The following is a 22729-nucleotide window of genomic DNA, read 5'->3' as shown; positions in this document are numbered from 1 at the left end:
AGATGTCACTGCAGCTCTTCCAAGAAAGCAAGGGCAGCATTCTGGCTTCAGTGTAAGATCTCAATTTCCAGATTCAGCCCCTGAATTTGCTGAGCATCATCATACGCTAGCTGAAAGCACATGCAGGCGATGAACTGTCAGAAAATCCTGCTTGGCTGAACTATTCAACTACTCTGCCATGTGGCTGAAAGCACTTTGACCTTTGAAACCAGGATAGCAGGCTACCCGTGGTTAGGCAGAGCAGCTGCAGATGACCCATCCTGGACAGGTTGCTGTGCAGCCTCAACCTACAGCAGGGGTCTACAAATGAGTGGTCTTTAAGGTCCCCTCTAGCCCAAGCTGTTCTGTGTTTCTATGATCTCTTTAATTTGGGGGCCCTTAGTGCCACTAGGGCATCCATCCAGCATGTCACCACAGCCCCCCAACCCTCTTCAGCTGTCTCCATCTTTCACGTGCTGCATGTAGGGAGCTAGCCTCCCCTGGAACTAGCTGGGAGCCTGCTGGCTGCCTGGGCAGCCCCCTCCATACCAAGCACACAAATGAAGGGACTTGCTGCAAGCATCACCCTTCCCAAACAAATCCCTGTGTCAGACACCAGCAGTCTGGGACCTGCTGCAACCCTCTTTACCACCAGATTGCTGAGGATGTGCTCCCAGCACTAGAAAGCACACATTCACTAGAGGTACTCAGTTAGGATATGTTTAAGGATTAACAGCTCATATCTAGCTAGGGTACCTAGCACTTTATGCAACTATTGACAGGAAGGTCAGGAAAAGTGGTGTGCCTTCAAGGGAGGCTGGCAAAATAGGTTATGTCAACAGCTGCAAAGTTGGCACTTCTGTCTTCAAGACTTATCCCCTTTTTTGGAAGACAGGAATCATTAGGTAGCTATATCATGGCAAGGCTAGCATGAGGATGGGGTGGGGAGGGAAGAGCTGCTGATTAGGGACTTTCTTCAGCATTAACAACTGTAAATAGATAAGGCTGACACACAGTAACTACAGCAGAAGGAAAGGATATGGTGCTGCATCCCCAGCCTAGAACAAACTTCTCTGCCTTTGCAAGGAGAAGCAGATAAACAGTGTAATTCTTTTTCCCAAAGTGGTTTCCATCACTGTTCAGCCACAGAGGGTAGGCAGAAGAGTCCAGCTCTCCTTGGTGGAATGTGATCTCACTTTCCTTCAGAGCTTGCTTGGTTACATCTATGCCTGGGGTGTGTGCTCCACAGGTGACAGAGAAGGCTAGGACAACACTATCTGACTGGCAAGATGTAGTGGGGCTGACAGACAAATCCCAGGCTACATACATAAGCTATGAAGTGCTCTGTGAGTTTGCACATTATGCAGAACTTGTGTACATGGCATGAGATAAAGCGAAGCTGGAGTGGCACACACTCTGTTCCGTGGCCACCCCTGAACTAGGCAGCTGTTGTTGGAAGTTGACACATGGAGATGCCCTTCCATGACCATTTGCTGAGCTGTGGGGGTTAAACGTCCTGCATGGGAGAGCCCGGTGATGCATGACTGAAACCAGGCAAGGCTCCTCCACACTCACTAACTGGCCTGTCACAATAATGGAGGCACCCTGAACTGTTGCAGGAGGCAAAACATGGCAGTGGTAAGGGCTGTGTGCTGGCGTGTCAGAAGCGTGGTACCCAGGTCTGGGCAGCCCTGCCTGTGAAGCTGCTGGTGAACAGCCTGCACTAGTTGGTGATAGGTGCCCACCACGTCCATGAGTGCAGCCCTGAGCTCCTGCTGCCTCTGCCTGCATAGCTGGCAATGCGTCACCTGGAAGCAGGCCACTGCCAGCTGAACAAGGTGGTCAAATGTCACCTTCAACACCCCCTGCAGCTCTTCAAGTGGACGCTCTGTTTTCAGAAGCTCCTTGCAACTAGACAGCAGGTCCTGAGAGGCTGAGCCAAGGGCATCTTTACTCTCAGCAACCTGCTCTGCACATCGATCTTGCAGGTGGGTTGCTTGGTTCCCAGAGAGGTTCCCCACAACCTCCTGGAGCTCTGTAGTGTAGGCTAGGAAGCAGGGAAAATCTGCAGGGCTTGTCCATGCTTGGTCCTTCAGTTGGCTGAGGGCTTGGACTTCAGGGCCCAGCGCCCTGTCCCAAGCAATGGTAACAGGGTAACTACCCACAGGGGTCCCAGGAAGGCTGCAGCTGGTGGATGGTGGGGTAGTGACGGGCTGCAGAAACATGTTGCACGTGGGAATGGTAGTTTCCTGCTTTCTGTCTTCATGAGGCCTATGGAAGCAGCTGACATAGGACAGCTGACAACTGCACTTGTCCATCCCAAATTGTGCTGATGTCTTCTTCATCACAGAAAATCCCAAATACCTGTTTGTGGTGGATCCAGCAGCAGCCTGCTCATCCTTTTTGTGATTAAAGCAGAGGAAGGAGCTATTTGAATCCCCATAGTCTCCTTCTGTCTTCCCCAGTGAGCCCAAGGAAATTGGGTCTGGGATGGAAAGCTCTCTGGTTCTGAGAGAGTCTTTCCCCGCTGTGGCAGACTGTTCTCTAAGAAAAGGAGTCTGAACAGGCCAAGGATGCTCACAAGCCACATCTTCTGCATCTTTTCTGGGCTCCCCTTCAACCATCCCATGCTTACTTTCCAATTCTTTCTCAAGAGGCAGTATACCTGATGATGTCTGCATCTCCTTTCTGACGGTATCATCCCCCACACACACAGTGGTCCTCTGTGAGTCCAAAAGCTCTAGCGGGTCATGTCCTCTCTTCTGAGGTGGGTTAGGTGATATTAGGTCTGACCTAACCTGAAATGAGAGCAAGGAGAGGCAAGCTATAACCCCTGAACTGCTGCTGCCATTTGCTAACAGCTGCGTTGCATCTGAAAAACCCACATGATTTTTATTGTGCACTTTCTGTAAGACCTCCTTGCTTAGTGCTTGTCTGATTTTTGCCTGTGACAAGGCACTGTCACTCCTATTATCAGCACAGCTGTCAAGATTAGCTTTTCCTTCTTTACCACAGGGAGACAGGACAGATTCCTCACATGCCACTTGCCTCCGAGCAGTGGGAAGCAGATCCTGGTCCTTGGCCACCCTATGGGGAAGGGCACCACAAGATGAAGCAGGCAGAGTGCATTCATTAGCAGGGCAGGTAATCTCTTGGCCCTGGAACAGGGGGACACTGCCGTCCTCGTGCTTAGGTTCCAACACATCACGCTCCCTTTCCAGTCCTGCTAGCTGGTTCCTGGTGATTACACAGTTCTCATCACTTGGCCACTTCATTGTGGGGCTTTCCTGGATAGCACTGCTTTGTTCCTGGGGAAGGTGCTCGGCCTCCTCTTGGAACAGGGAAGTTTGGTGTACAGGATGTGCAGGACAGAGTTTGTCCAGGTCTGCAGCAACATCTGCACTCCCCTCTGCACTCCCTGCCCTGTGGTCACCTTGCAGGCGAACAGCTGAAATGGAATAAACCACCAAATCAGTCACTGACTTCGTTTCCATGGTGTCAGGCTCCATTTCCATCACACCAGAGGATGAGTTTGTGCCAGCAGTGTCTCTCTGGGCCTGGGGGGCAGGTGTTCCCATTTCTGTGTCCTTCTCCGAAGAAGGTGGATCTGAGGTCTGAGGAGGGAGCAGTGATGTGGGTGGCCAGAAGCAGCGGCTCTGCTGAGAGCTTGGTAAAGCCAATGGGAAAGTGACCTGTGAAGTGTAATTGGTTTTCAGAAAAGACCTTCTCTTCCTCAGGCTCTTGGAATATATCAGCTGCTTCTCCTCTCCACATTTCTCTCTTGCTGTCTGCCATGATAACAAGTTTTCTCCCAGGCTGTAACATCCTGATTTCTTTAGGATGAAGTTATCCTCTGTACTTTCTTGGGATGTTGTCTGGCAGCCTGCTGGCAAAGAAAGAACATGTATGTCAGGAAATGGCCCCAGGGTGCAGAATACACATACATCTTTCTCAGGCACCAAAAAGCTCTTAAGTCCTGCAGTTGCAGATGGAAATGTTTGGCAGTAGCGCCTGCCTCCCAAGTGCCAAAGGAAAGCATCTCTTATGGTCATGTACTGACATGGAACGAGCTGTGTCAAAAACGACAGAAAAATAAAAAAGGTTTTGACCTGTAGCTATGAATACTGAAGACGAGGATTAGCTACCAAGAGAACTGGATATTCTTTCACTTTGCTTCTGCTGGAGTGACTTGATCTGACTGCATATAAAGCTGTAATTCTCAAGTTAAGTTTGGTGACACTAGCAGAATTCTATTGTGTATAGTGGCAGATTGAACAGAAACACTATCAGAAATCCCCAGCCTGAGTATGTAGATCATAAAAATATCCAGAGGTTACAGTTTTATGCCTGAACACTGTATAGTCACTACACATGAATTCAAAAGCCAACATGGTTATAACTGCACAAAATGAATTCTGACGTTCACTTAATGCTGATAGAACTGGTTAATTCAGAGTGGGAATCCTCACTTTTCTGAGAAAACACAATTACTAGGGAGCGACCCATATAGCTGATCAAGCCTCTGACCCCTAGGTTACTTTCGATCTTTGGGTTTTACAACTTCTAGCTGTCCCACAGCAGGAAGAAGGGTGTGAAGGCAGAGCCTGGCAGCAGAAGTGCCAGTCATCAAGGCACCTGCCTGTACAAGGGCACGTATCTTTCCTGCACTCTGACTTGGGATGCATTACCCTCTTCAACACCAAAGACAGCCTATGCAGAAAGTTGCACAGAACTTAGTCCTGCAGCGCGTTGGCTTCCAAATCAGGTAGTAACATAGCTTCCTATTCTGGGATGCCTGCAGAAACCTCGAGACTTTCCAGGTCATTTGAAAACTGACTTTTTCTTGGATCCAGTCCTTGGAGGTGATAACAAATCTCCCTGCAATGCTGTTGCTCTGAGCCCTGTACGCACAACCACTGACAGCCTTGTGAATTCTACTTGAGAAAGAGCAGCTTTTTCAAAGGTCCTTCAAAAATCTTGGGAAAACTCAGGAACAGGATGAATAGCTGGAAGATGATCCTTACCAGCAGGGTGACATGGCAGTTGAGCATCACCCTAGCCCAGGAGGACAGAAGGAGAGGACAGAAGGTGAGTGAGGGTTTACCTGCCAGGGAACAAGGAGGACTGAGCCTGTCGGCAGCATCATAGAACTCCTCCTCAGAGCTGGTGTCACCAAAGCCCAGGGGTGGCTCCAAAATGAGATCACTCGCTTCTGCCACCTGCTCTGCTCCCCAGGGTACTTCTTCCTGGGCAGACTTGTCTTTCCAAGGACTTTTTTCATGGCTGTGATTGATGCTGCTCCTCTCCACACTTCCTGAAGGTGATATGCTGCAGCACAGGCTGTAATAGCCCATGGAGTTTCTCTCAGACAGCTTGTTCCCCAGCACAGACACATTAATGTCCACTCCTCTCTGCTCAGAGGGACTGTGCTTACACCCATGTTCCTCTGCTTCTGGAACTTGCAAGAAACAGAAGAAGTCTCTGGCTTCTGCTCTGCCAGAGCCTCCTGCAGCACAAACAGGGAAGAAGCTCTTGTCCAAGCTGTTCATCTCGTGCACAGTAGGTGTGTAGAAGTGGAAAAACTCTGGCCTGGAGGTAGAGCAAGCTTCCAACTCATCTTCTTCCAATGCATCCATTGAGTCACTTGAGCCACTTGTCTTAAACCCTCGACTCTCTGTGTTGGCTGAATCAGAAGCATCAGATGTGCTGTCTGTTGCATTGTCACCCCTATCATGTTGGTAATTTCCTCCAGTCTGGGGCTCTGTGCTGTCCTTTTCCAGACTGTGAAGCTCTTCCAGCTTCTCCTTCTCACACGCAAGATTGGTGCTGCTATATGCTGCAGGTGTGCCCAAGCAGTGCTCTGAGGAGGAATCCTGCTCCCATGAGTCCTCGGAATCACTGCAAGTTCGAGATTCATACCCTGTGATTTAAACACATCTGTCAGCCTGTGCTGTGTGGTGGCATGGGGGCACAGTCAGAAAAGGGTTAAAAACTTGGCCACACAGCAGTGATTCAAAGCCAAGATAGCTCTGCCCACACTTGCTCATCAGTAAACCATGTAAAGATGCAATCTGACCTGCAGGGCCATAACCTGTGAGTGGAGGCCTGGTTCTGTCTGCCTGCCTGCTCTGTCTGGTTTTACATTAGAGCAGTACCAAGGGGAGCTGCAGAAAAGCAGACAAACAACTTGCAGTCTGAAGACTGTCTGCAACCCCTGTGGGACCAGAGCTATTCTGACAAGGGACAAGATAGCACGACTGTCCCTCACCTGGCCTCAGCGCAGAAGAGGTCGCTCAGGAGTTGGGTTTAAGAGCACAAGTGCCCAGTAACATGTTTGCATTCCACTGACAGGCCTCTCCCTGGGAAGAGCTGTTGATTTCTGCCACTCTGCCCCAGCCTAATACATCTGGGTTTAATGGAGAGCTGGCAGTGCTGGCAGTGAGCCTGACACTCAACGTTCTGCAGATGTCATTGCGCACTCCCAGGCTACCATACTAGCATGGCACTGTTCCCAGGAAGGAATGACACTGCTACCACTGGATCATCAACCCACTTCCTCCCCATTCTTTGGCAAATTAACCTTCTTCAGCTGAGACACGGTGTAGTTGCTGTCTTTTCTCTCCCCAAGTAAATATGGAGACATTTGCATCCACAAACAGTCTGTAATAGCCAACGATGAGGCAGACAAGATCTTTCGCACTGTTTGATTCCAGCAGCAGAGTCAGCAGCTTTTTTGGGGGAAGGAAGGGAAGGGGAGACAGAAAGCAGTCACAATCTTAGAACAAACATGGCTTTTACCACCATTTGCTGATATATGGCACACACTGAAAAGACACTTCCTCTCCCTCATACTGCCACAGCTGCACAGCACTGTTTCCATATGAGAAACACAGAAAGAAACTGTTTTTTGTTGCATTTTGTTTCTTAGGTAAGTCTCAGTGATAAAGCACAGCAAAAATAATTGCTTTTCTTCAGTAGTTTTGTATTCTTCCTAAGAACCTTCTCTTCTGAGGCTGTTCTAAGCCTTTTGCACTTAATGATGCCATCAACTTATTGTTAGATTATTGAAAAACAAAATAAAAAAAAAACAACAACAGTACAGCCGCCCTTTTCCTCTGCCATGTGCTGGCTGCTGTGAGAGCACCACCCACCTTCAGATCCTGCAGGTAGATTTTCACCATGCTCACTCTCTCTGACTCTTCTGTAAGCTCCACCCTGCTGATGTTTGTGAACTCTGCCAGACTGGTTACAATGTTGAGCTTACTATTGATTATCTGGCTCACCCCGTACTTGGCACCCACCAGCAAGGCGACATACGATTCCCTGTCCTGTAGCTGAAAGGAAGAAAGATCAAATCTTAAGACAGAACCAAAGCAGGAACCTGTTAGCCTGGGCTGGGCAGGGACTCCTCAGCCACCCACTCTTGTGTGGTATCCTAACACTGGGCTCCCATTACAACCAACTGGGTGTAGCCAGCAGCAAGGCGAGCATCTCGGTGCTTACAGGCTGCCAGGTCATGTGCTCCCATGTCTCCAAGACTGGCAGCCCCAGAGCTGTACCAGCCAGCTAGCAGATCCAAAGGGGCAGCCAGCAGCGGGCTGCTACCCTGGCTGCTGTGCCAGGTGGGCCCAGTGACACTGACTGGAGCTGGCTGGAAACTTCAGGCAGCATTTTCGGTTTTAGAAGACATGTCAACACTTCGTTGGCATCAGAAACTTGAAAAAATGAGTTAACTCCATGCCCATGCTATTTAGAAAAAAATACGTAAATTTGCACAGGTGTGTAAAAACTAGTGCAAACGATAAGCAAGGTCCTCTTTTGGTACAGGCCCACCTACTGCTCAGTGCTCTGTGCAAGCAGCTTGTGGCTCACTGCTCATTATGGACCAGTGCAGGGACTGGCAAGAAACCAGGAACCCTCCAGCAAGAACATTGTTCTGCTAGTCTTGCATCAACAGCCAATTTAGAAAAATAATTTGGAATTTCTGCTTTACATAAGGTTTGCTGTGGCTAAGACAGAGCCTTGTTACAGTTAAGATGTGAAGAAAAAGGGTTAAAACTGCTTGTGGTACCCTGTCCTTCCAGTTATTGCCCAAGTACTCTGCATGAGCAATGCGCAGTGGAGGCAGTAAGACAGTATGACAAAACTCAGTGACAGCAGTTAACAGCACTCATACCATCAGGGTGGCATTAAAGATCTTCCCATTGTACATCTTCAGGTCTCCCAGTATTTGTAAGTAGTTCAGGCGCACTTGGACTGCTGCAAGCATATGCTTCATTTTGCAAGAGAAGAAATATTATTAAAAAACGTGACAGAAGAGTGAAGTTTGCCAGGTAGCCTATAAGCTAGACAGTGTTCTTCATACAGGATTCAGTATTTGACCAACATGTCTAGCTTGCTTTGCACACGCTACAGATCTGAATAGGACAATACTACATTACCACCATTACCATCTGGCAACTGTACAAGCAAGCCACACCAGAACACATAGTGCAGGGAAATTAGAGTGTGTGCTGCAGAGAAGCTTACAAAAAAGATAAGAAAAAAAGCAACTGGTCACACACTGAGGAGACCCAAAGAGGAAAGACATGCCCTCTTTGGTACTGAGAAATGCAGCTGGCATCCCAGGAGGCACCTGGAACCCAGGCCATGTGCACTACCTTCTGACGAGGGTCCAATAGGACCTGATTCCGCTTCATGTGGTAGCTGATGGCTTTCTTTATATCCTTTCCTCTCATGTTTCGAAGCAAAGTTGGTGAGATGAAGTTTTCAATTCCCCAGTCTCTTCTGTCAGAAAGGTAGAATCACAAAACTCTTTGAGTAAGAAGGCACCTTTAAAGGCCATCTAGTCCAATTTGCCTGCAATGAAAAGGGTCACCTACAGCTCGAGCAGGTTGCCCAGAGCCTGGGCCAAGCTGACCTTGCATGTTTCCATGGATGGGGCTTCCATCTCCTTTCTGGGCAACCTGTGCCAGTGCCTCACTACCCTGCCAACTTGTAAAAACCTTCATCCTTATATCCAATCCAAATCTTCACTATTCTAGTGTAAACATATCCTCCCCTTCTCCTGTCACAGCAGATCCTGCTAAGGAGTCTGTCCCCTTCTTTCCTGTAGCTCCCCTTTAGATATTGACAGGCTGCTCCCATGTCTCCTGTAGCCTTCTTTTCTCCAGGCTGCACAGCCCCAGCTCTCTCAGTCTGTCCTTGTAGGAGAGGTGTTTCATCTTGGGATCATTTTTGTGGCCCTTCTCTGGATGTGCTCCAGTGATTCCACATCTCTCCTGTACTGAGGACTCCATCTCTGGATGCAGTATTCCTGGTGAGGTCTCACCAGCACAGGGAAGGGGAGCCAAGGAAGCTCCAGTTGTGCTATCCCACAGATACAAGGGGCATGCTGGAGGGCAGCAGCAAGGAAGGACGAAGGCTCAGAGTACTCAGAGCATCAGGGTGCTGAGATGGGTCAGAAAGGATCATGCAATATGACTGCCACCCTGGAATTCACTCCTTTGTGCAGCTTATACCGCATGTGGAGATGGGACTGGAGAAGCACACACTCTCATGCAGAACGCCTAGTTTTCTGCTGTCACACAGGAGACCATCTCAGTCCACATGATAGTCTTGGCTGTCTTTGCCATGAAGAGGATGAAAATTCTGTCTCTGCACTCACTTTACTTTGGTTACAAGATTATTACATTTCAACATCTGTGGTCCCTCAGACCCAAAAATATGGCACATATGTTTTGCTAAAGAGTTTACTCAGTTGAAGTGTTAAACATCTAGGAACTCAGAATGCTGCACTTGTCTGAACTTGCTTGTTGTGCTCCACTGACTCCACTGGTTGAGTTTCCCTGACAACACACATGGAATCAGTGGTGCTGCATTGGCTGGTGGAGCAGTTACAACACAAATGCCCATTTTTTAATGACAGGCCATGACAAATTCTTGAAGTAGGGATGGTTTTCAGAGCATGCACAACGTAATGACAGGTGAATGGATCTAGGGCACCAGCTGTGCAAATTTGGTGATTATTGCATCTAAACTACAGCATGCAAATCTTAATGGCAGAAGCAGTCCAGGTAAGCATGTACAGTTTATACAAGAGATTTGCAATTTTATGTCTCTGTTTGTAGCTGCAGATTAGAAACTCCCTCTGTCCAGATGTTATGCTACCCATATAACCCAAGGAGTTCAGCAGGTTAAAGACAGGGAAGTTCATGCAGTTACCTTACATTAAAACAGCTGTCAAAACTAACAGACTGTAGTCTCTGTGTCAGAGATGGACTCCTGCTCAGAACTAAGCACTGGGCTAAAAGTTGGTTACCGTTGCCAGGCTTAGCCACAAAATAGCAGAGAAAATCTGGAACTTACTCAATATACTTCAGAGATACTTTCTGTGGCTGAGCACAAGTACAGATCCGTTCCTGTATCTGCAGAGCAGCCAGACGTAATGCCACACTGCATTTCATTTCCACAGCAAACCTCTCCTGAAGCACATCACTGCAGCTCTGAAACAAACAGAGCTGAGTTAGTGTGAAGTTTAAGAAGCCAGAATAAGACCTTTGGTATGACTGCAGTGGACCATGTAGAGGGAATCATCAAGTTCATATCAATCTCATTCCGTTAAAAATCCAAGTTCAAGTCAAATGCTTATGCTCAGTGTGTCATACTCATGTTTAGTTAAACAGGCTAAAAGTACGCTTTAGTCTAAAGTGGAAATGAGAACTGGATAGAAAAATATTTATTATTCTTGAATTATGGAATGTCTCAATTTCACCTGTAGGTAGAGATATTCAAAGGCAACTGGGTCTTCCTGCAGCAGGTCTAAGGGGTCCTTTGGGACAAAGCAAATTCTGAAGAGACATCGATAGTCATGGGATTCTCTTTTCTGGACAACCTGCAATGGACAAATACAGTCAGCCACAACTGCTGGAGTCCCTCCATAAATACTAGCTTTCATGAGCTCAAAGAAATCATTCCAAGCCACTGGCAGGTGGAAGATGGTGGATCAGCCACTATTCTTAGCAAATACAAGGAGATGTTGATAGTGTCTGTATTTCTAGCTTTGATTCTTTTTCTGCTTTTCTCTTCCTCCCTGTGGTAGCATCAAAGTCATCTGACAGCACAACTTAATTAGCATCTTTTAATCTTATATGCTTGCAGCACACTCATGACAGAGGCTTCGAGGATATGTAATCACAAAGGAAGGGGCAGATTTCTCTGCTTTTAAGTTCAGTCCTAAGACACTGCAGCCCAAAGCAGATACCTGAATCCTAATCATTATGTTCATAGGTTCATAGGTTCATTAGGTTGGAAAGGACCTACAAGATCATCTAGTCCAACCATCAACAACTGTTAACACAGTGTTAAGGCCCCTGGACTGTATGTTAGCATATTTTATTCTGGACAAATCCAGTACAGGCTCATCAACAGAACCTCCACAAAAACTCTTACACATGTGCTCAAAGGGAGAATGATGTTAGCGCTTTAGCCTCTCCGTGTGATGGCAGATCATCAACCAGTAGTGCTCACTTCCAAGCAGGTACACTCTCCTAAGTTAGATTAGCCCAGGACTACTAACAGAGCTAACCTGTTCAGAGAACACAAATTTCTATTAGGATTTTAATCAAGGTTGGCACGTGGCTGTGTGTTCCAAGTTGGAACTACCAGTTATTTTAAGACAGACCCTGTCCACAGTGTTGATCTGACAGGTGGTTAAAACCACATCTGTCCCACAATTGTTCTACATGCTCTGAGCTGTACCAGCCCACGAGTACTGCTCTGAAGGTTCTCTAAAGGGTTCAACTCAATAGAGTTGCAGCTGAAAGTGCTGTTTCTCAGCGGGCTTGGGTTCACACAGAGAGAAGAGGCAAGAACCTCTGAGGGCAGGGCCAAGACCACTTCTTGTGACACCTGCAGAGCAACCCCCTCTGCACCTCCCTGGCCACAGCTCACTTGTGCTGGTTGCCCACAGCATGGCTGTGAGGCCAGACCATCAGTTCTCCACACCTGCTCAATAAGCTCCTCCTCATGCAGGAGATGGATCTTTGCTGCGTTGTACTGCTCCTCCAGGGTAAGGGCAAAATGCATGATGCTCTGGATGGAAAGCTTCTCCTTCAAGGTGAGAACAATATCCTGGGAAGGGAAAGCACACAGACAGTCAAACAGAATTTAAATACAGTTACTGTAGATGGAAAGTCTGAGTGTGGACAATTCTGGCCAGCCTTGGAAAGCCATGTGGGACAGCACTGGAAGAGAAGCAGCTAAACTTAAGCTTTTCTGTGATACCAAGTGTAAGCTTGGTGGTTACCAGCTGCATTATCCCATCAAGACAGCCAAGTAACAAAGGTTTCCATCAGCAAATTTGACGTGTTCTGGTTGTGTGGAGAATTCTGTTGCTACACTAAGCACTGTGGAAATTACTGTGTCTGTTTTTGGCAAACAGAAAACATTAGATATGGCTTTACTGAGTACAAATTAGAAAAGAATTCCTACAACTTGCTCAGTCCTTATGAGGTAAGCATAAATGTTTAACTCATCTGTTATCTCAAATAACAAAGGAACTTTGAAAAACATTTATTTCAGAAAGTATTTTACAAATTGGGATGATTCTGTGAAAATAGCAATGAGGGTTTCCACTCAGTTCTTGTAGAGGAAAGCTGTTCCAGGTTAGAGATAAGCCAAACATGAGTAATTAATCTATCTTTTACAAGCAAACTCCTTGCAGATGAGCAATTTACATATCTCCTTTCAAGTCACCGTTACTTCCTTAGTAGCTTCATGCTTTATTTCATTATTTACTTTCTTTTCTTCTTCTTTTTTTCTTCCTCCAGATGACAAAGGAATTTTACAAGATTTGCAGGGACTTTATTGCACAAGAGATCACAATGATTTACTATAAAGTCTGGATGAAGTAGACAAGTTCTTTTTCCAGAAACTCTTAATTGCACTACAGATAAAATCTTACATTGCCCCTGAATATTCTTTCAATCTGATTCCAGAATGTTTGTTTATTAAACATCTTTTTATCAGCAGCTTTTCCCCAGCACAACATTACATATCGTTTGAACAAATTATGCCCTACCATCAACATGCATAAGCAAAGCCCATGAACTCCAATAAAAACAGGCAGGAAAAACACAGTTTGTAGGCCTTATTCTAAACACGGCAATTATGGAAAATGTTACATTAATGGATCTAGCAATCAGCATCTTGTATTTTGAAGAGAATTATTATCAACTTTTCTGCGATGCTTCCAATCTTAGGAAGGTGGTGCTACTTTTCATCTGAAGGAGGTCATTACTTTTCACATTTGTGAAGGGAAGATATTTCCACCAATGCAGGAGTAAGGCTGGAATATGGGCAGGAACTTTAAATAACAATACAAAATTGAACTTTTCTGAGTTCATACAGCACTTAAACCTGGTCTCCACTCTCCATGTCCCAGTCAGGAGAACTGCTCTCCCTTTTGGGTATACACATCATCAGTGCTATACTCAACAGCCTACTCCTATGTATTTGTTCAAGTTGTTTCCTAGGAAAGCAAAGTTTGTATGGACAGATGCTGATCTGTCAGTCTTTCAAGCAAGCTGCCCTATAAAGATGGGAAGTGAAGGAAGGAGGAGGTGTCCCTGATGAGCCTGCAGTCTTAATTAACCAGGCTTAACAAAAACAATTACCACAAATGAAGCTTAAAAGAGATAGGAGAGATAAAAGTGGATCTCAAACAGGGACAAGAATGCAAGCAGAGATTTGAATGTTTGGGAGCACTGTTCCTCCTCTCAAGACAGCAGACATCAACATCAATACTCTCCCACGCTGCCTATGCTCTATTTCCGTATGGGATCTCTTGCTCTATGTTTTCAGAAATGTAAATTTCCACGCTGAGTACAGCATTTCAGAGACTTAAAAGAAGAGCATATGCTCTTCTACCTGTGCAACCTGGGCTAGAGAGCTGCTTTGGCAAGGGGGGTTGGACTCAATGATCTCTAGAGGTCCATTCCAACCCCTACAGTTCTGTGATTCTGTCCTCTTGCTCAGTGTAATGGTTTAACTGAGTGGATGGCTAATGACCACACAGTTGTTCACTCCTCTCCCCATTTCCCAGCGGCATGGAGGACAGAATTAAGAGAAAATAAATAAATAAATAAAGTAGATTGTGAATGTATATAACAAGTGACACACAAGCAATTGCTCACCACCCCCCCACCAATGCCCAGCTAGCACCCTGAGCAGTGGAAGAGTGCAAGATAACTCCTACCCCCTTCAAAAGTCCTTCCACATTATATCACGTTAAGGAATATCCCTTTTGCCAGTTTAAGTCAGATGTCTTGACTCTATTCCCTCCAAGCTTCTTGGAGCACCCTCCACCAGCCCTTTGCTGAGAATGGCCTTGACTCCATACAACTCTGTTTAGCACCAACTACAAATAGTGGTGTGTTATCAACATTGCTTTTCTTCTAGAACCAAAACATAGTATGATACCAGACACTCTGAAGAAAACAGTTCTGTTCCAGCTGAAACTAGGACACTCAACTTTAATCAGACTTCAGCTGTAGTGGTCTCATAGCCAAGATCCTACAAATTATGTGAAAATCAGTTACTAAGAAGGAAACTGAGAACCAGAGTAATGCTTCCCCTTTAGGAGTGGCAAGAAAAATCCAGCCTGATCATCAGCAGCCAGCAATCCAATTGGCACCAGCTGGCCGGTGAAACCAAGAGGTTGTAACTTAGTCTACACGCATCCTTACAGCTAGATTGAATAGAGGTTGTGAGAACAAAGACATCAGACATCAAGCATCATTACCTTTACAGTAGTGTTTGTCTCGAACCTGAAAGCTTTTGTCTGCCCATTTTCCAAGTATACCTTGAGAACATTTGGCATACAAAGAAGAGAATTCCCCTGTGGAACAAAAGAAACAGCACTAATTACTCCTTGGACATCAGGCCTCTTGGCACCAGGCTGCTCTGCCTGACACAGATCCTTATACAAATCACAGAATCACAGAATGGTTTAAGATGAAAAATATGTTTAAAGATCATCTAGTTCCAGTCTCCCTGCAGTAAGCAGTGATGTCTTCCACTAGAACAGGTTGCCAGAGCTCCATTCAAACTGGCCTTGAACACTTTCAGTTGTGGATGTTGATCCGCAGCTTCTCTGGGCAACCTATTCAGTGTCTCACCACCTTCACAGTAGAACATTTCTTCTTTATGCTAATCTAAATCCACCTTCTTTTAGTTTAAAACCATTAGGCCCTGGTAAAAAGTCTCTCTCCATCTATCTTTTAAAATCCCATTAGGTAGGGAAAGAGTGCTATAAGGTGTCGCCAGAAACTTTTCTTCCCCAGGCTGAAAAACCGTAATTCTCTCAAATCTTTCCTCATAGCAGAACTGATCCAGCCCTCTGATCACTTTTTTGGCTCTCCACTGTACCTGCACTAAGAAGCCTATGCCCTTCCTTCCCTGGGAGCTCCAGAGCTTAATTGAGTACTCCAGGCAAGGTCTCAGAATGTTAAAGGAGAACCACCTTTCTCAATTTGCCGACCATGCTTCATTTTATACAGTCCAGAACATTACAATCTTTCTGGGCTGCAGCCAACATTGCCACCTCACATGTCATTTTTCACCTGTTAACATCCACACATGCTTCTCCATAGGGTTGCAATCATCACCCCATCTGTTCTGATACTGGCAAATGCCCCAGACCACGGGGGCCACACCTCTTATTTCATAAATTTGGATGTTTTGAACTTGGTGAGGTTTGCACGAGCTGACTCCTTATGCTTGTCAAATGAAAATCTTTCTCTGCTTTTACAACTTTCTTTTATATCAGTAAGCTTTATTTCCTAATTGCGCTCCTGAGATAGAACAAGAGAACAAAACAAATACTTTACTATAAAAATACTATAAAATACTGTAGCTAATTCAAGAGCTATACATGGCTCAGGTATTCATTGTGGCTTGCAGAAAATACATACAGGCATCAGGCTGTGCTAAGGCCCCACAGTGACACCTTCCCACTGGCAGCAGCCATGCCTTCAACTCAAGAGCTACTCAAACCCTCCATACTACAACAGATACCACTTCTATGCCAGCAGAAGGCTGAAAGATTCAGCTAAACATACAGCGGTACTACACTGAGCATCCCCCTGAGATACATTGCTGCAACCTCCCAAAGAAGAGGATATGTCACCAGAGATTCTAGAAATATGCCTTAAATGTATTAAACAAGACAACGACTCCCACAGCAAAAGCAGCTCCCTTGTGTGCTCTGGGAAAGGCACCATCATTCTGGGGCTATCTAGAGCTGTAGCCTTCAGACCTCTACATTTTTTCTTTAGTAGAGGTCATTTGCACATTCATTCTTGTTTTCAGTCTTGGTCTTGTTCAGTACTGAGAAGGATTACTCCTTCACCCTTGGACGTGTCAATCAGCAGCACATCTTTCTTATGTTCTTGAATCAGCAAGTTTCCCCAATCTGCTTGTCATGATAGTCTCAAGGCTGAGATCAGCATTTTCAGGATTTTCTCTCCTGTGTTTCATTTGCCTTGCAACACCTTATAAATATATATTTACTTATAAATTAGGTATACCACCGCTTTTCTAGTCAGATCCAATCAACTGGCCAGAATATGCAGATGAGTTTTTTCTCCTTTTCTGCAGGCTCTGACAGACTATTTTGAATTCATTCTGAAAGCTTCTGCTACCACTTCAGTCTGAATCCCAGTCCTGTTTTGTCTGGTACATGGTTGATTTACTCCAGGATACAAATAGACCCACAGTTTCTTAGTAATACACTGAGGCTGACCTCATCATCCCAGGGGACCCTGATCTTACATATCATATCATTCAGCTATATGGAAATACATACTGAGTCTGCAACATAAAATGGAGGCTTGATAGCAACAAGGCTCATCAACAATTTATGTTCCCGAACTGGGGTTTCATGTTTCAACTGCAAAAGGCAGCTTCTTGGCTCCTTCCAGTTGTCACAGAAATCATTTAGCAATGCTCCATTAAGATCACTTAATGAAACAGGAGTCTCTGCAGTTTTTTTCAGGGTCATAATGTCTTTTTTGCTTGCTGTAATACAGCTTTCGTTGAGAAGGAGGGTAGTTCTGAATCACACAAGCAAAGCAGCTGTTGCCTATAGTGAATCCTGTTTTTCCAAAGAGGCCATAATTTTTCTCCTGCACTGGAGAGCAGGCCAGTGAAGGAGAAGGGGTCCTGACATGCCCAGAGTCAGGACATGCAAGTACCAGAGAATTTGTACTGTGCTTGTCCAATAGTCTTGTGACATTCACGGTTGTCACTGCTGGCTGCCCCTCCATCCTGATGCATGCAGAGAAGAGTTTGAGACAGTTTTGCCTGAGTTGGGTCAGGTCAGCTCCCTGCGGTCAGAGACAGGAGTGCTAGCGGCTGGTTCATCATCACTGCACAGTCAAATTAATAAATACATTTATAATTAGATCTGATTTTATATGATTTTATCATCTGAACAGCACTAACCTGTAGGTAAGGTTGAGGCACATTTCTTCCCAATCACTGAACTTTGTTACACAAAAGGAAAATATTTAAGAGCTGTTTCTACTTCAGAATCATCTGCAAGTATTCTCACTGCTTCCTTTTTGTGGGCTCACATCTACCCAGCTCATCTGTTACCAGTCCTAGAGACCCAGTGATAAATTTGCAGCATCTTCTCAGCGAGCCACAGTCTTGTTTCACATCAAAACAGATTGCCTCATCTTACAGGTGGTCACAGAAGCCATGAATGCTCTGCAGGAGACCTTTCAGTGGCTAGGAACAACAGTGAGCTGCCACTCTAGCTTGAGAACTTATCGTGCTAAATTGAACTACAAAGTAAAGTTAGCTGTACCAAACACTCTGAAGAGAATGGTATCTGAAAGCTGCTGAAGGCTGGGAGGGATAATCCAGATTCTTTGGCAGAAAAATAACTGGTATCAATAGCAGGATTTACCTCTTATCTTTAGTATCAGGATTTGTCATGCCCAAACTTCATTCCAGGTTTACTGTGGAGAACCCAGCAACTCAAGAGATGACTACTAACTACATACCACAGCAACAGCAGCACAACAGTGTAATGCTGGCAGAAAGTTCACATGGTGGCAAAAAGACAGGATTAGTATGCACACCAGTTTTTCATTAGCCCAAGTAAGCAAATCCCTCTGGAGATGCCCGTACTTCCCCCTATCACCAAGGAACCCAAGAAGCAAGCTAGGACCAGATGATCGGATGCATACCCAAGGCAGACTACCACAGTGAGGGTGGAGCCACTTTGGGGCTCCCAGTTATACTGACCCAGCCCAGCATCTGCCAAAGGATGTGAGCTGTTTCTTCCCAGTATGCAGAGCTCAGGTGCAGCCATGCCCCACTGACCTGAGCGTGTCCATTCACCAGCACTTCCTCTGCAAACCGCACTTTCACGGGGTTTGTTTTCAGCCTTGCCCTCTTCTCCTCAGTGAGAAACGATGACTTCGGCCCACCCTGAAAAAATAACAATACTGTTGTCAGCTGAGCCTGTTGCAGCTATGTTAAGAGCCAATGGTCCACTGTGAAGGCAGGGGACTGGGGCTGATCCCAGTATTGCCCACATCACACTACTTCACACCTACAGGAGCAGGTGATGGTAGGAGTCTCTAACCTTCCCATGCAATTCAGGATTGCTGCAGGACTCTATCAGGACAGTGACTGCCTTCAGTGCACAAACCCAGCTGTGCAGCAAGTGGACAAACATGCGATATGTGTGTTCTTAATTTGACAGCATGTTTGCACAGCTGCTGCATTTAGGCATCTGCCCAACTCCTGCAATGAAACCAGGATTCTGCAGAAAGACTGTTAAATACACCAACATTCAGGGCTGCACGGTACTATAAATGATCACCTACAAAGTGCCTACAGTCACAGAACAAAACCCTCGCTCAAAATATCACATGAGCACAGCAATGTATGCAGCACCTCCAAGCTCTGATGGGATTTTTATAAGACATATTCTTATAGTGCAAATGTTTACAAAACCTTCTGCAAGGATAAAAAGACAACTTAATGTCCTCCCACTGCTGTCACAGGAACACAGGATTCCACCATGACACCTTCACAAGAGATCTCACACAGAATCACAGGAAGGGACCCACAAGGAACACTGAGTACAAGCCCCTGCTCCATGCAGCAGCACCCAAACCCACACCTATGTCAGGGTTCTCAGCAGTGCACAATGGCCTGCGAAGAGTTCTTCCAAATCCCATAAAAGGTTTCCCTAATCTCTTTTTCTATGGAAGGCAGTTGCATATCCCCTTTCTGGCTGACATTCAGGTCCTGTAACTCTCATTTTCTGCAGGTTCTCCAGAGGCAAGGCTGGTGGGTGATACACTAGACAAGGGAGATTTGATTAAACAAGTAATGGGAAGCCAGCGTTTACTGTCTAAAACTTCCCTGGATGCTCTGGTTTTGCGTATATTTGTGGAATGGGAACACCTGGGGAACTGTAAGCAGTAAGAAGATATTTAAGAAGCTTTGTCCTTAATGCATCTTCACTAAGTGGCTAAGAAACCTCATGACCGTAAGCCTGGGAGCTCCAGCAACTCTTTTGAAGGAGACATGACATTCTTCCAGTTTCTAAAAATAAATCAAAACACAAAACCTCAAAACAATCAAATTAAAAATGAAAACATTCACCAGAACACATTTCTAGAATTAAAAAAAAAAAAAGTCCCCTACAAGCCACCTTCATACACTGCAAGAAGCCAAAAAGCACACAAACCCGATTTTGTCCTAGCTTTGCAGCTCAGCTTTTACACACATTGAAATCCGTGTTGGCACACACATTACACTGGCAGTACATCTCTGCTGGTGATGCTTATACAGTAGGAACAGGCAACCTGCACCAAAGCTTTGTATTAAAATTTGGCTTCTCTTCCCAAAGTAGGACCAGCACCAGGGTCTTAATAGAGCAGGGGAGGACAACCTAAGGCAGCACAAGCAGGTTTATTTGCTTGGGAGCGATCTGGAGGAGTAAAAATGAGGGGAGGAATTTACAGGCCATTGCCTTGCTCACCTCGATCCCAGACTTGCTGAACTAAACAAGGGGAAATCCTCAGGCTGTAGTGAGTAGCCAGGTGGAGCCCAGAGAGAAAAAAAGGGATAAATATTTTTCTGCATGCAGAAAGAATGTGGGAAAGCATTTGAGGTTTGGGAGAATGTCAAGAGCTTTCAAGGAACCACATGGGATGGTGGGGAGGTTGGCCCACACTGCCATTTGCCTTACATATCCTGAGATACAGGTAGCTTCCTTGATAACCCCAGCACATGGGTAGCACCTGGACTGTACCTGGTGATCTGGCACAGCCCATGGTGTGCTGGGGGCAGTTTCCTGTGGCCCTGGGGAGAAGGGCTCCCCATGGATGGGCTCTGTCGGCTCCTGAGGAGCAAATGCAGAACCACGGCCAGGCACATTCTGAGCCTTGTGCAGTGTGGGTGCCTCCAGCTCCACATCGCCCAATGAACATCCACACAAGACAAGTTCTGCAGGGGTCGGGGGCCCTTTGACTGGCGGAGCTGTGAGGCATTACCACTATTTCTTGTCAAAAGAAACTTGCATGCACAAAGGCCAAGGTCCCCTGCAGCTCCTGCATGGTTTCCATCAGGCCTGAGCATCCTGTGTGCCAGCCTGGCTGCCCAAACTCCTTAGGGCTGCTCAGGCCAGGAAGCAGAGCTGCTGAGAGTGCTGAAGAGAAGCCACTTACCGACGTACAGCGCAGGACAGTTAGGAGGAGCTCATCACCAGCCTCCCTGTAACAGAGGCAGATGCAGTCAGCCAGAGTCAGTAGCTGCCCGCTCTGTTGTAACCCCTGGAAAAAGTTGGTCCCCACACCTCCCAGCATTCATCCCCCTGTCTGTGCAACATGGTCAAGACCATACCTGATGATGTCAGCCACTCGTTCAATGGACAGGTCCTCCACCAAGGTAGAGTTTATCCGGAGCAGCTGGTCACCTGGCAGCAGCTTCCCATCCGCAGTGCTCCCTGTGGGCAACCAGCCTGCTGTCAATCATGTGACAGTGGACCTTCCACCAAGTTCTCCTCTTCCCACCCAGCACCCAATTGCTGCAGCAACTCCGAGTGGCAAAATAAAAAAGGAGGGGGGGGTTGGGGTTCTGTTGTCAGCTGATGCATGCAGCCCATATTCATGCCACCTTGTCTCTGGCCCCAAATGCTGCTGCTGAACTACCAAGGGATGCTCTCATGCTCATCTTGTTCACTGTCAAAGCCCATCACACAGCCCTCACACGTGGGTGCCTTGGAAGCCATAGGAATGCTCACAAATGTTGGAATTCTGCAGAGTGACTGAGAGGAATCCCCAGACTGTCTGCAGCACCGCTCGCTGGGAGAGACTGGTGGAAAGTCTAACAGAAAACCTCTTTCTCCACTTCTTACCCATAGAGATTCCCAACTGATTTAGCCCCGTGTCACATGGGATGCTGATAAGAAGAGGTCATAATATTGACACAGTCTGCTGCAGGTTGAGCCCAGGCCACCCTCTCCACACCACCTACTCTGCCCAGGTTGGGCATGTTCTTTCTCTATGCCACACTGACACCAACAGGATGCAAAGCAGATACTGGTGTGTATCCATAAAAATAAATAAATAAAAAACAGAATTGCAGTTTTTCATTCTAAACTGCCAAAACAGATTAAAAACAGAGTTAAGCCCTATCCTTTTGTAACTGGAAGAGTTGATCTGCTTGACCTACGCAGAAATTGGGATGGGCTGCCTGTAGCAGTGATCTCTCCTTGCTTCAGCATTTTAAGTCCAGACACTATTTTCAGCAATGTGACCTCAGCGTAAGAACTGTAAGATTAGATAAAACTATTTCTTGTCATTTCAGATTCAACACCAGAAAGAACTTTGCTTTCAAGCATCTCATGTCCTGCAAGGTCAGCTGAGTCTGAGTGCAGTCAATACACTAACGGGGAAGCTGCACAGATTTAGTTTTCAGATTTAGTTTTCCTCTGCGCCATCAGAAAGAGAGAGATGTCCATGTGCTTTGCATGACACAGGATGCCGGCTTTTTTCCTCAGTGTTCAACAAGCTAACTGAGGTATATTGGTAGGAAGGTGTCAGAAAGGCCACGTGGGACAGCTCAAGTTTCTGCACAGGTGCTTGTAAGGAGAGGACAGTGGTGCTTACCTGCAGTGACAGATGCAATTGTAAGAGGAAGGTCTGGACAAATCTCAAAGCCGTAGTGATGGAGGACCAAGTCTTTGTACACTGTGACAGTGAGTTTGACACGGCTGGAAGTCTGGCCACTGCCATCACTGCTGATGTCTGTCACGGACACTCTGCCACTGTGAGACAAGAAGCCAGTGATAGTAAGATACAATCAGAAAACACCTTATCAAAGCGTACACAGATCCCTTGCTTTCAATGGGCTGCTCAAACGCACAGAAAGGTCAGAACTTGTTTAGGTACCTATGGGTGAAAACTATTTTTTTTCTAGGGAATGCATATTTTCAAATAGGAACTGAAAAATGAGAGAGATCTGCAAGCAGTGGCTTTCCATGTCCACTGGAAACAAGCCCATGCTGTCTCTAATCAAAAGTGATCAACAGATACCGCACTCACAAAAGGTATGTTTACCTGGATGCACCATCCCGAGAGCGATGAAGCCATTTTGCTACCATTTGCTCTATCCTACATGCTTTGCGTGTCTGGATTAAGTTAGTCTCCAAATCTTCCAT

The 22729-nt window shown here is 46.1% G+C and overlaps 1 protein-coding gene across 1 annotated transcript; it reads right to left on the bottom strand.

The window, feature by feature from the left end:
- Nucleotides 1-295: 295 nt before the first annotated feature.
- On the bottom strand, nucleotides 296-22729 carry FRMPD1 (FERM and PDZ domain containing 1). Its single transcript, XM_065740645.1, has 15 exons — nucleotides 22629-22729; nucleotides 22179-22336; nucleotides 20911-21013; nucleotides 20736-20781; nucleotides 18373-18480; nucleotides 14783-14878; nucleotides 11986-12111; nucleotides 10754-10873; nucleotides 10348-10484; nucleotides 8640-8766; nucleotides 8156-8251; nucleotides 7131-7313; nucleotides 6560-6707; nucleotides 5084-5899; nucleotides 296-3865 (listed from the first exon to the last, which is right to left on the bottom strand). The coding sequence occupies exons 1-15, from the start codon at nucleotides 22727-22729 to the stop codon at nucleotides 1566-1568; spliced, it is 4665 nt and encodes a 1554-aa protein (XP_065596717.1). The 3' UTR covers nucleotides 296-1565.

Source organism: Cyrtonyx montezumae, unplaced genomic scaffold, assembly GCF_038088225.1.
Source record: "Cyrtonyx montezumae isolate F1298 unplaced genomic scaffold, pur_monq_1.0 scaffold_29, whole genome shotgun sequence".
In the NCBI taxonomy this organism is placed as follows: Eukaryota; Metazoa; Chordata; class Aves; order Galliformes; family Odontophoridae; genus Cyrtonyx; species Cyrtonyx montezumae.
The sequence above is the reverse complement of the archived record's forward strand: the minus strand, read 5'-3'. Positions and strand labels throughout refer to the sequence as shown.

What these genes read in the sequence shown, in the direction of transcription:
- FRMPD1 (XM_065740645.1), bottom strand. Translation starts at nt 22,729, where the DNA reads ATGGAAGATTTGGAGACTAACTTAATCCAGACACGCAAAGCATGTAGG. An exon ending in AGACAAACACTACTGTAAAG is followed by an intron (nt 12,112 to 14,782) that starts GTAATGATGCTT and finishes TTCCCTTCCCAG; the next exon opens with GATATTGTTCTCACCTTGAA. An exon ending in GTATCTCTGAAGTATATTGA is followed by an intron (nt 8,767 to 10,347) that starts GTAAGTTCCAGA and finishes CCTTTCTGACAG; the next exon opens with AAGAGACTGGGGAATTGAAA.